The sequence below is a fragment of the Microcaecilia unicolor genome, chromosome 7 (assembly GCF_901765095.1).
Source record: "Microcaecilia unicolor chromosome 7, aMicUni1.1, whole genome shotgun sequence".
In the NCBI taxonomy this organism is placed as follows: Eukaryota; Metazoa; Chordata; class Amphibia; order Gymnophiona; family Siphonopidae; genus Microcaecilia; species Microcaecilia unicolor.
In genome coordinates this window covers 281,646,009-281,658,864 of record NC_044037.1, presented here as the reverse complement: position 1 = coordinate 281,658,864, position 12,856 = coordinate 281,646,009, and the positions used below count along the sequence as shown (strand labels likewise).

The 12,856-nt window shown below is 42.8% G+C and overlaps 1 protein-coding gene across 1 annotated transcript in view; it reads right to left on the bottom strand.

Annotated features, from left to right (window-relative positions):
• Window positions 1-12,856, bottom strand: part of LOC115473714 (myosin light chain kinase, smooth muscle-like) — a 673,403-nt gene that overhangs the window by 69,942 nt on the left and 590,605 nt on the right. Inside the window, exons 24-26 of the mRNA XM_030208760.1 lie at window positions 9,063-9,095; window positions 8,891-8,978; window positions 960-1,163 (exon numbers count right to left, since the gene is read on the bottom strand). Coding sequence (XP_030064620.1) covers window positions 960-1,163; window positions 8,891-8,978; window positions 9,063-9,095 — 325 coding nt within the window. The remainder of the gene's footprint in view (window positions 1-959; window positions 1,164-8,890; window positions 8,979-9,062; window positions 9,096-12,856) is intronic.

The window sequence follows — 12,856 nt, the reverse complement described above, 5'->3', positions numbered from 1 at the left end:
GGAAGGCCAGTACTGGTGGGGATGGGAATATCCAGGAGGATGAATTACATCCCCACCAGTACTGGCCCCGGGTGTCAGCTCCCCTCGCTACGGCTCTGGTTCATAGGCAGGCAGCTCCAGCCCTTGAAAGGCACAAGCTAGTTGGGTTTTCAGAATGAACATGCAGGATATCAACCCTGAATGTGCAATGTCTCCACTGTAATCAAATCTATCTCATACATATTCAGGTTGTATACACATATTATTCACAAATACAGAGTGAAGCCTACAAACAGAGGAGGGATTGATAATCGAGGAACTGCTTGGCTGGAGTAAATAGAGCAGTGCTCAGCATGACAAAGTGAAACGGCATAAAGAGCAGTCCTCTGATCGAAGTCCTGTGTATTGGAAAAAGAACTGAGTCTGAGAGAAGGAGGCAATTAACAACCCGATGTGAATTGAACAAACGACTGAAGATAAGAGCTTGTTTACAAAACCAAGCAGAATCTATTTGACTGTTAGATTTAATATCGAGAATTGTGAGCTGTATAGAGAATCCCAGTGGCTATAACAGAGATAGGAGTAATCAATAGAGTTACCAATGCACAAGTTGAATTTTAATCATGAATATGAATAATCTGTATTTACTCACACTGTGATGTTGATGGATTTTATGTTTGAATGTAGTTAGAATGAAGAGAAGTGTATGGTATGCATGCATGTGATTGAAACAGTGAGGATAAGGAGGATTTTACGATTTTGTAAATTGTAAAAGAAACATTGAATAAATAAAGTTTTGATAAATATTGAAAACAGTTAAAGTTACTAAGGAGAATTAATATACTTATTCAGGGTGGATATCTTGAGTCCACAGCGGCTTGTTCTTCAGACAGCGCAGTGTAATTTATGAAATATTGCTACTAATTATTTAAACGAACACTTTTTAGACACAATTAATGTATTTTTTGTTTAATACTCACAGTTCCAAGACCATGACGATGTCACACTTGAATTCAAAGGCGTCTATACACTGAACCAGTTTGGGATGGTGTAAGCAGTTCATGATACTAATTTCCTGCCGTATACTTTCTTTATCCTTTGCTGAATATGCCTTAAAAAACTTTCCAGCCCACACTTTTCCATTTTTCTTCTCAACGATTCTGAAAACCTGGCCAAACTTTCCTCTGCAAGAGCAACAGAGAACTCATTAGTATGTACATCTGGGCCAAACTTTTGTGGTTCTGATTTTAAAAAAAACGACAACTTTTCATGTTTTTCTTTTCCTCTGAACATGTTACGTATCTCACCCACTTTCCCTTAGAAGTTGTTTTGACTCTTTTTCCTTTCCAAAGCTTGGCTACATGTGGAACTGAAGAGCTGGAGAGGTTGGGAAGCTATTCCAGAATATTTTAGAAAGCTCTGGAATGTGATAGCGGTGATTTATTTATTTGTGACATTTATATCCCACATTATCCCAAACAAGTTTGAGTTCAATGTGGCTTACAAGAAACAGTATAGGATACATAACAAAGAATAATGCATAAGAAAGTAATTTGTTGTAAGAAACCAATTTTACAATACAGTATCATAAAGATATTGGGATAACTATGGATGTTTAACATTTAGAAAATCTATTATGAACGACAAATTGTACTTGAAGCAAAGAGAAAGTAAATAGAGTAATAACCAATTCAGGTAATAATTAATTGTTTGAGATATGGTTGTTCTTTGTGAGGGTTTGTTTGAATAAGAACGGTTTGAGGATTTGGCGGAATCTAGTAAATTCTTGTATATTTCTTATTTTAGGTGGTAAGGAGTTCCACCGTTTGGTTCCTACGTAAGTGAAGCCTGCAGAGTGGACAGTTTTGTAGATCACATTTTTGCAATTTGGGAGATGTAGTCTGAGATAGTTTCTTGCCTCATATTTAGTGTTTCTTTGAGGTAAGTTTATTAATGGTATCATACAGTCTGGAGCTGTGCCATTAAGTATTTGAAAGATAAAGGTACATAATTTGAAGGTGATTCTCGCTTTGATGGGAAGCCAGTGTAATTTAATAAAAGGGAGGCACTTTCAAAATGAGAGATTTTGTATATGAACCTAGCTGCAGTGTTTTGAGCTGTTTGGAGTTTTTTCAACAAGTACTCCTTACAGCCAGCATATATTGCATTTACAATAATCAAACTGGGATAATGTTAATGATTGTACCAATAGTCTGAATGTTTCTGATGAGAAATAGAGTCTGATCCTGTTTAGCTTCCAAAGAGACCTGACAGATTTTGTGATTACTGAGAAAACTTGAGTATCAATTGTGAAATGTTTGTCTATAATTATAATTGTGCCCTCAGGTCCCCCTGGCTAGTGAAGGACCCTCTGAAGTAGCACAGACTAATTTTAAGTAGGTGTGAGATGGCCTGCGGGTTACCTTGAATGGAATGTGGTTATGCTGTGGGGTCTGGTCAGCATTGTCATTGAACCCGGGATGGTGAGCCCTTGGGCTGCAGCAGATAAGTCCTCTGGGGAGGCGCAGAGCAGAGGAGAACCAGGCACTGAATACAAACAGGATACCAGACATGGCAAATAAAGCACACTCAAGACAAGCAAAAGCACCACCAGAAAAGGGAGATAAACCACTCAGGCGGGCCTCACGGCCAATACGGAACCCACTCATACAGAGTCCAAGCGTACGAGCCTCACGGCCAAACTGGAACCAAATCATACCAGAGGAAAGGGGATAGAAACAGAACGGAATCTCTTGAGCAAGTACTACTTAAGCAGTGCATACACACTTTACTAAACAGAGCCAAAAACACAGGGTCAAAGACCCTACACACAGGCACAGAGAAACTGAAGGGGGAGAGACAACCCCATTAGATTCACATGGTAGAAACCACGAGTAAAAGATAAGAAAACCACACAGGAAGGCAGCACAGGGCTGGGCTAGAACCACAGCTATAAATAAATAGTCCTAACCAAGTCAAACAGAAAATCAAACAGAAAAGTACCTCAAGGCTGAGCTAGTAGTCACAGCAAACAGAAGAACCACCCACTCAAACAGAATCAGAGAGGATGCACAGGACTGTGCTAGTAGACACAGCTAAACGGAAGAATGGAGCACTCATGCCACACAGAGAGACCCCTCAAGGCTGCGCTAGTAGTCACAGCTAACAGGAAGAGCAACCCACTCAAACAGAGGGGATGCACAGGACTGTGCTAGTAGACACAGCTAACCAGAAGAACAGCCCACTCGTGCCACACAGAGAGACCGCTCAAGGCTGCGCTGGTAGCCACAGCTAAATGAAAAAGCAAACACAATCAGAAATTTCACAAAGAGAACTCAAACAGAAAGCACACAGAGGAACACTCACAGCTATGCCATACATAATTCAAGGATAAGGGAAGCCACTCATGAGGGAACATTCTAAGCTGTACCATACAGCACTTAGGGAAAAGGGAAGCCACTCAAAGGAATACTCAAAGGTGTGCCACTAGGCACTCAAGGAAAAAGGGAAGCCACTCATAGGAATGCACTTGGTTATGCCACACAGCACTCAAGGGAAAAGGAAAGCCACTCATAAAACTACACAAGGCTGGCCACGCAGCACTCAAGGGTAAAGGGGATCCAACTATAGGAATACACTCTAGACTGTACCATACAGCACTCACGGAAAATGGAAGCCACTCATAAGAATACACAAGGCTGGCCACGCAGCACTCAAGGGTAAAGAGGAGCCAACTATAGGAATACACTAGGCTGTACCACTCAGCACTCAAGGGTCAAGGGAATCCACTCACAAGAATACACATGGCTGGCCATACAGGACTCAAAGGTAAAGGGAAGCCACTCATATGAATACACCAGGCTGTGCCACACAGCACTCAATGGTAAAGGGGAGCCACTCACAAGAATACACAAGGCTGGCCATACAGGACTCAAAGGTAAAGGGAAAACACTCATAAGAATACACAAGGCTGGCCACACAACACAAGGATAAAGGGAAGCCGCTTATAGGAATTCACAAGGCTGTGCCACAGAGTCAAATACCAGACACTAGAGACAAAGCGAAAAGTAAGCAAACAGGGAAAGCTGCCTTTACATACACAAATCAGATAAGGAGGAATGCTCACAAGAATCAGGAGACATACACAGCAGACAAAGGGTTAAAGCAGGCTAAAGGGAAGGGCTGCTTCTAAAACACATCAGAAAGAAGCAGGGCTTACACTGCAGTCAAAGGTTTAAAACAAACAAAGAGATAAACATACAGTGTTATTAGGAAGGGTATGGAGTCCAGGTGTGCGGATGTTATAATGCCGTTGTATCGCTCCATGGTGCGACCGCACCTGGAGTATTGTGTTCAGTACTGGTCTCCGTATCTCAAAAAAGATATAGTAGAATTGGAAAAGGTACAGCGAAGGGCGACGAAAATGATAGTGGGGATGGGACGACTTTCCTATGAAGAGAGGCTGAGAAGGCTAGGGCTTTTTAGCTTGGAGAAGAGACGGCTGAGGGGAGATATGATAGAAGTGTATAAAATAATGAGTGGAATGGATCGGGTGGATGTGAAGCGACTGTTCACGCTATCCAAAAATACTAGGACTAGAGGGCATGAGTTGAAGCTACAGTGTGGTAAATTTAAAACGAATCGGAGAAAATTTTTCTTCACCCAACGTGTAATTAGACTCTGGAATTCGTTGCCGGAGAACGTGGTACGGGCGGTTAGCTTGACGGAGTTTAAAAAGGGGTTAGATAGATTCCTAAAGGACAAGTCCATAGACCGCTATTAAATGGACTTGGAAAAATTCCGCATTTTTAGGTATAACTTGTCTGGAAAGTTTTTACGTTTGGGGAGCGTGCCAGGTGCCCTTGACCTGGATTGGCCACTGTCGGTGACAGGATGCTGGGCTAGATGGACCTTTGGTCTTTCCCAGTATGGCACTACTTATGTACTTATGTAATGTTCTTACCAGAACTCGGCCAGGAAGGGAAAGGAAAGGCAGGCATCTACAGAGCACACCCAGCTGCACGGGAAGCAAGTTAATCAAGGAAAGCAGCTAGGCTGTGGAAGCAAAGTAATCAAGGAAAGCAGCTGGGCTGGCAACAACCGACTCTCTGAACAGTGAAAGGTAACAAGGGGAAACCACACAAGGAAAGAGAGCAGGCTTAAGCTGGAGAGCCTACATAACAAGAAAGGAATCTATTCAGGTTCAAACCAGAACCACACACAGCAAAACAGAACAGGGCTTTGCTTGGGCGCAAAGTTAACAGGCTAGTAATCCATACAGGTTTAAAGCAGAACAACACACACAGAGAAACAGAAGAGGGCTTTGCTTGAGAGCAAACCCAACAGGGAAGTAATCCATACAGATTCAAACCAAAACCACTCACACAGGGCTCAGGGCTGTGCCCAAAGACACAGCATAACAAGAAGACCAGTTCCCTCAGAATCAAACAACAGTACAACAAGAAAAAGGAAAATAGACTGTTTATATGGGACATGCAGGTCATGAACCATAAAATAACTTTACAACAGTAACTGAGAATTATGAGCAAAGCTAGGCCTCTGTGAACAGGCTATGAACAGGTTAAGAGTCACTGAGAAGCTAAATAATAAGAATTACACAGAATGTGAATCTCATGTCAGCTTGCCCTTCTGTTGGAGAGAAAGGCAGATATGGAGTCATAACAGAGATATATGTGGCAGGAGAATACTGTGTATGAATATAGTAATGTAAGGTGGGATTTGCTGCTGACCATGAAAGCAGATAATAAAGAGACACAACTTTGGCTGCTGGGAAGATATTTTTTGCAAAGTAGGATAACCTTACTGACCTTACTTATGATAAGCAAATATGTTATGAAGAACTTTGCTTCTGTAAGATAGAATTTACTAGAATATGCTGGAATATGTTAGAATATGCTGACTTTGTACTTCCAATACCTGCCTATGAGAAAAAAGGGTATAAAAGGAGAATCATGGAGAGAGGCAATCAGGGAGCTAATGTCAGAGGTCACGTTTGTGTCCCGGTTGCTGTCTCATATGAGAATTAATTAATTATATTACGTATTCTAATTGTAGTCCTGATTGGTAAGTGTAATAAACAATTACTGATTATTCTCATATTACTATAGCCTTCTGTGTCTTTCTGTCTCTCCACCTGGTGGCGTTTGGACCATAATCCCTGGAGCGCTGGACATTCCAGATTACAGGTAACTAGTACCTTTATACAATGCAGGAAAGCTCCCTGGGTCCTTATAAAGGAGTAGGCTGATGATGTCACAAGTAGGAAATGAAGCAGAAGCAGGGAGACCAAAGCGAGGCTTGGCTTCAGGGACACCAAAGTGAGGCTTGGCTAACAGGAAGAACAACAACAGGAAAAAAGGCAGACTGAAGAGTTCACAGAGCTAGATACAGAGAAACAGTAGGTCTGAACATAAGGGCACCACCACAACCTTGACAAGCATTGGGAGAATTGGACTTTCTTGACCAGGGTGAGGGGGTTGGACTGAGTTTTTCTTAGAGAGGTAGTTAAGGTACATCAGCATTCAGAGGTTTGAGTCTGGGGGTTGGGGGGGGGGGGGATAGAAGGAAGCATTCTTTGTTAGTGGAGGTGAAACTCTTTGCACTCATCTGCCCTTTCATTTTGACCTAATTAGCATGGGAGACATTGGAGTATATGTTATGCTTTTTGGACTAACATGAATGCTATGAAAATGTATACACTACTGAAACTATTTTTGTTTCTCTACGCTAATAAATTGGAGCATAACCTATTAAGCAGGTCATTTTATAATGTTTCTTTTCCCTATAAAGCATAGGTTTTTATAAAATTGCACAACCACATACACATCTAAAACGTTTGTGCCTAAAACTGTGAGGATAATTCCATAAGGGGGCGCCTAGCCTACTTTTCTTTATAGAATACTAATGAAGCCAACTTAGATGTGCCTATTTTGCAGGCATGGACATTTTATACACCAAGATTTGCAACAGACACCAAGATTTGCAACAGAGTGGACACCCAGGAGGGAGTGGAAAACATGAAAAAAGATCTGAAGAAGCTGGAAAAATGGTCTAACGTTTGGCAATTAAAATTCAATGCGAAGAAATGCAAAGTGATGCAGTTGGGGAGTAGAAATCCAAGGGAGGCGTATGTGTTAGGCGGGGAGAGCCTGATAGACACAGACGGGGAGAGGGATCTTGGGGTGATAGTATCTGAGGACCTGAAGGCGATGAAACAGTGTGACAAGGCGGTGGCCGTAGCGAGAAGGTTGCTAGGCTGTATAGAGAGAGGTGTGACCAGCAGAAGAAAGGAGGTTTTAATGCCCCTGTATAAGACGTTGGTGAGGCCTGTCCTGGAGTATTGTGTTCAGTTTTGGAGGCCATACCTTGCGAAGGATGTTAAAAAAATGGAAGCGGTGCAAAGAAAAGCTACGAGGATGGTATGGGAGTTACGTTCCAAGACGTATGAAGAGAGACTTGCTCACCTGAACATGTATACTCTGGAGGAAAGGAGGAACAGGGGTGATATGATGCAGACGTTCAAATATTTGAAAGGTATTAATCCGCAAACGAATCTTTTCCGGAGATGGGAAGGCGGTAGAACGAGAGGACATGAAATGAGATTGAAGGGGGGCAGACTCAGGAAAGATGTCAGGAAGTATTTCTTCACGGAGAGGGTGGTGAACGCTTGGAATGCCCTCCCGCGGGAGGTGGTGGAGATGAAAACGGTAACGGAATTCAAACATGCGTGGGACAGGCATAAAGGAATCCTGTGCAGAAGGAATGGATCCACAGAAGCTTAGCTGAAACTGGGTGGCGGGGGGAAGAGGGGTTGGTGGTTGAGAGGCTAGGATGGGGGAGGGCAGACTTATACGGGGTCTGTGCCGGAGCCGGGATCGGAGGCGGGACTGGTGGTTGGGAGGCGGGAAATACTGCTGCACAGACTTATACGGTCTGTGCCCTGAAAAAGACAGGTACAAATCAAGGTAAGGTATACACATATGAGTTTATCGTGGGCAGATTAGATGGACCGTGCAGGTCTTTTTCTGCCGTCATCTACTATGTTACTATGTTTACACCAGCCACAGAGCTGGTGTAAATGCTCACACCTAGACCGCAAAAGAATGCATGTTGATTGTAAGATTTTATAATCTATGGTGTTCGTTTTCAAAAGAGAAAAATGTCTGAAAAGCAGCACAATGTGCCAGATTGGGGTTTTTCACAGGACAACGTCCAAGTTGCAATTTTCAAAACTCAGATTTGAGACGGTTTTGTCTGAGTTCGTCTAAACCGCAAGTGGGCGTGTTTTGGGCTGGATTTTGGGTGGGCCAGAATTTGGATGGTTTCCCAGAATAATGGAGCAAGATAAAAACAGCTAGGGCAAAAATTGGGACTTTTTTTAATCTGAAGTTCTGAACCTAATCTCGACTAAGTCACAAAAAGATGCCCTAATTGACCACTGGAGGAATTAATCCCTTAATCCCCCAATGGTCTGAGTGTGAGTTTTTCTTTCCTATCAAAATATTGTAGTTCCTTTTCTAAGTGTTTTTACGTGTAATTTTTAGATTGTGCATCGCCTTGGTCTTCCAGTTAGTGCATGTGTTATAGCAAGTTTTTATCAATGTTTTTATGACTATAGCTTGTGAAATCTGTATGTGTGCTGACTTTTTGCAGTGCTTTTCTATCATAAATGGATTTCAGAGTATGTCTACTTACTGTTTTAATGTTATTTTAATGTTATTTTATATTGCAAACCGTTCTGAATTACCTAAGTGACGGTCTAGTAAATAAATAAACGATAAACGATAAGTGTCAATAGATAATTATATATTATATAATAATAATATAATAACATAATATAATAATTATACACACACACTTTCCAGAATAAATAACAAAAAAGCATACTTACGTTCCTAATCTTTCCTCAATATCATAAAACTCTGTCACCTTTTCGGCTGTATTCATGTTAACAGTCCGATAGTCTGGTTCACTTTCTTCTACAAGAGAGTTAGGAATTCCCATTAATGGCATACATGTATTCAAGCTGTATGGATTGCTCTGCCCTGTTCAATAAAACTTACCATCATCTGACACCTCAGCTTCTTCTTTAGGCTCTGAAATACAAAAATTGGAAATGGATAACGAGAATCATACAAGATCTTCTTGGGTGCACAAAAGTAGTAGTGAAACCTACACATTTTTATTCACATCAAAGGTTGGGAACTCTTTGACTACAGTGCATTAAATAGTTAATGTATTTATTTATTACATTTGTACCCTGCGCTTTCCCGCTCATCGCAGGCTCAATGCGGCTTACATAGTAACAAGAGAATACAATCTATAGTAACAGAATCAACAAGGGAGGTATGTGATAGGACAGATGAACAAGGAGTAAGTGGGATAGAAGAGGTATGAGAAAAAGGATAGGGATAGGTAAGGAGGTGGGGTGATAAAGGAGAAGTTGGGAAGAACATGGAGGGTAAGAAGGTTGGTAGGAGATATTTTCCTTAGTCATTGTTGTTAATGATTAGTTGAACCGGTAAATAGATAGTTAACACACTTTAATGCACATTACACACATTTATTTAAACGCATACTTAGGGGCCCTTTTACTAAGGCGTGTAGGCGCCTATGTGTGTACAACGCACGTCAAATTAGAACTACTGCCTGGCTACCGCATGCCCCGGGCAGGTAATTCCAATTTTTACGCACGTTCGATACACACAGCAGAAAATATTTTTTCTTTTCAACCATGTGTTGCTAATCGGCAGTGTACGAGAGCAGACAATTACCACCCAGTTAACGCATGAGACCTTATCGCTAAGCCAATGGGTGGCGGTAAGGTCTCAGGCCCAAAATGGACACGCAACAATTTTTATTTTGCTGCACGTCCATTTTTGGCCAAAAACCGGAATTTTTCAGGCACCCTTTAAAATGGACCTGTGCATGTCCAATACATGCACTTACACCAGTGCAGGCCATTTTCAGCCCGCCTTAGTAAAAGGACCCCCTTAGTGAACAGACATATTCCGGCCAATATTCAAAACCATTTAACCGGCCAGAAATGGCACCTGGCCAGTTAAACGGTACATAGCTGGCTATCTGCCGATATTCAACGGGAGACAGCTGGCTGTCTCCCGCTGAATATTCCCGTTTATATCAGGCTATCCTCCTATTTTTAGTGCATCACTGACAAAGTTATATCCGGATCAGTGGCGTAGCTACGTGGGGCCAGGGGGGCCTGGGCCCCCGTAGATTTGGCCATGGACCCCCCTGCCAACAACACTCTCGACCCCTCTCCCACCATCGCCGTTGCCTGCCTTTGCTGGCGGGGGACCCCAACCCCTGCCAGCCGAGGTCCTCTTCTTCCCGCAAAAGGCTTCCTTCTGTTTCTGATGTCCTGCAGAAACAGAAGGAAGCCTTTTGCATGAAGAAGAGGACCTCAGCTGGTGGGGGTTGGGGTCCCCCGCCAGCAAAGGTAGGCGACGGCGGGTTGGCAGTGGGAGGGGGAGGTCGAGAGGGTCGTCGGCAGGGGGGGCAAAGTTGTTGTTGGTGGTGGCGGCGGGGTGGGGGGGGGGGGTGGCGGCGCCAGGGGGGCTAAAATGTGCCCCCTCACCTCGGGCTCTGGACCCCCCTCCTGCCAAAGTCTGGCTACGCCCCTGACGGATATTCAGTGACACAACTAAACAGCTAACATTGCAGAACATATCAGGAAACATCTAAATTGTATGTTGACCCCATGGCTGAATATGGAGCTCTCTTTGAAGAGGCACTTAAACGTGTGAGGGATATTTTCCTTCTCTTCTTTTGAAGCAAGCATTCAAAACATTCATCCAGATTCCGTAATATTTTAGCTAGGTGAAGATGCAAAGGAGAAGGACTGACCTAGTACTTACATGAGTGGTTTTCAACCTTATTTTCCATCATATCTGAAGGATGATGCTCACATATGTGACACACTGCACCATAGGACCATCACGGTTTAACCTCCAAATTCTATATGTGGTGCACACCCAATCTGCATGTGCAATTGAATAACGAGCCAATTAGCACCGATAATTGGGTGCTAATAATCAATTCTCAGTGCTAATTGGCATTAATTAGAATTTACGCACGTATTCTTAAGTCGTGGGAGTCTGCGCATACATTTTACACATGGCTGCAAAAAGGGTGCACAGCCATGGGAGGGTCAGGGGCGTTCCTACAGTTTATGTGTGCTGTTATAGATCCTGGAGCTAAGTGTATTCCATACATGGTACCTAACTTTCAGCACTGTTTATAGGACAGTGCTTAGCGTGGGTTTTTTAAGAATTTGGTCCTAAATGTAGAACTATATGCTGCAACCAAAGAACTGTTCCTCCCCCAACAGTGAGTGCGGAACAGAACTAGAGCATTTTGCCATCAAACATATCATTGAAAAAAATCTGATGATTTTGGTGTCATGTCAGTAACAGAAAACCTGAAAACACTCACAATCATCTAGAAAAGATCCCACACATCACATGCATACAGATTTGCCACACCAAGGTTGCACCAACTGAAACGGCTCAAACAGACACAACCCTATGTATGAAAAAGCAGCTTTGGAATATCCATACATATGCTATTGAGAAACACAACAATAAAAGTGCTATGGTGGGGTGGGGTGTTGTCCTCCTTCCCCTAAGCCAGAATCTACGTTTCTATACGAATGGTAGTTTTTTTGTAAGTTACGTAAGTACATAAGCATTGCAATACTGGGACAGACTGAACATCCATCAAGCCCAGCATCCTGTTTCCAACAGTGGCCAATCCAGATTACAAGTACCCGGCAAGATCCCAAAACAGTACAATACATTTAACAGCGAGCCCTCCAAAACCCACCACAAACCTACTGTACCCACATCTAGGTGCCCCCCTTCACCCGTAAGGGCTGTGGTAGTTGTGTACAGTTGTGGGTAGTGGGTTTTGGGGGGCTCAGCACACAAGGTAAGGGAGCTATGTACCTGGGAGCAATTTATGAAGTCCACTGCAGTGCCCCCTAGGTGCCCGGTTGGTGTCCTGGTATGTGAGGGGGACCAGTGAACAAGAAATGCTGGCTCCTCCCAGGACCAAATGGCTTGCATTTGGTCGTTTCTGAGATGGACATTCTTGGTTTCGATTATCGCCGAAAATCAGAAACGACCAAATCTAGGGACGACCAAATTTAAGGATTTGGACGCCCCTGACGGTATTTTCGAAACAAAAGATGGACGTCCATTTTGTTTCGAAAATAAGGGTTTCCCCGCCCCTAAATCGGGACGTTTTGCGAGGACGTCCATATCAAAACATGGACGTTCCTTTCGAAAATGCCCCTCCACGTGTGCAATGATAGATAACAGTGGCCATGTTTTGGTATCACTTCTATTAATATAGCCACATTTGTGTTCTGAGCACATCACAAACATTTTTTTAAATAATTTTTCTAAATGTAAATTCTCCTGGTTTAATAGCTATGGATTGTATATATGAAAATAATCTTAAATATTGACTCCCACAATTACATAAGTAATGCCACACTGGGAAAAGACCAAGGGTCCATCGAGCCCAGCATCTCGTTCACAACAGTGGCCAATCCAGGCCTATGGCCTATGTACTAGTAAAATATCTCACCTAGGTTATGCACACAGAACACAGTCAGGCCTTCACCAAATAGTACTGCTGAATATCCTCACAAAGCACCTGGGTACTCTCCAGACAGTGCTGGATAAAGCAGGAGGTCATCTGGAGAGTGATGATATTCAGACCACTATCTGGATAACCATCTAAATAAAGTTAGAACAGAAAAATCACTGTCTTGTTTTTTTTTCTGGAGAGCTATCCAGATAGTGGCTTGACTATCCGGATAGTGGTGGTA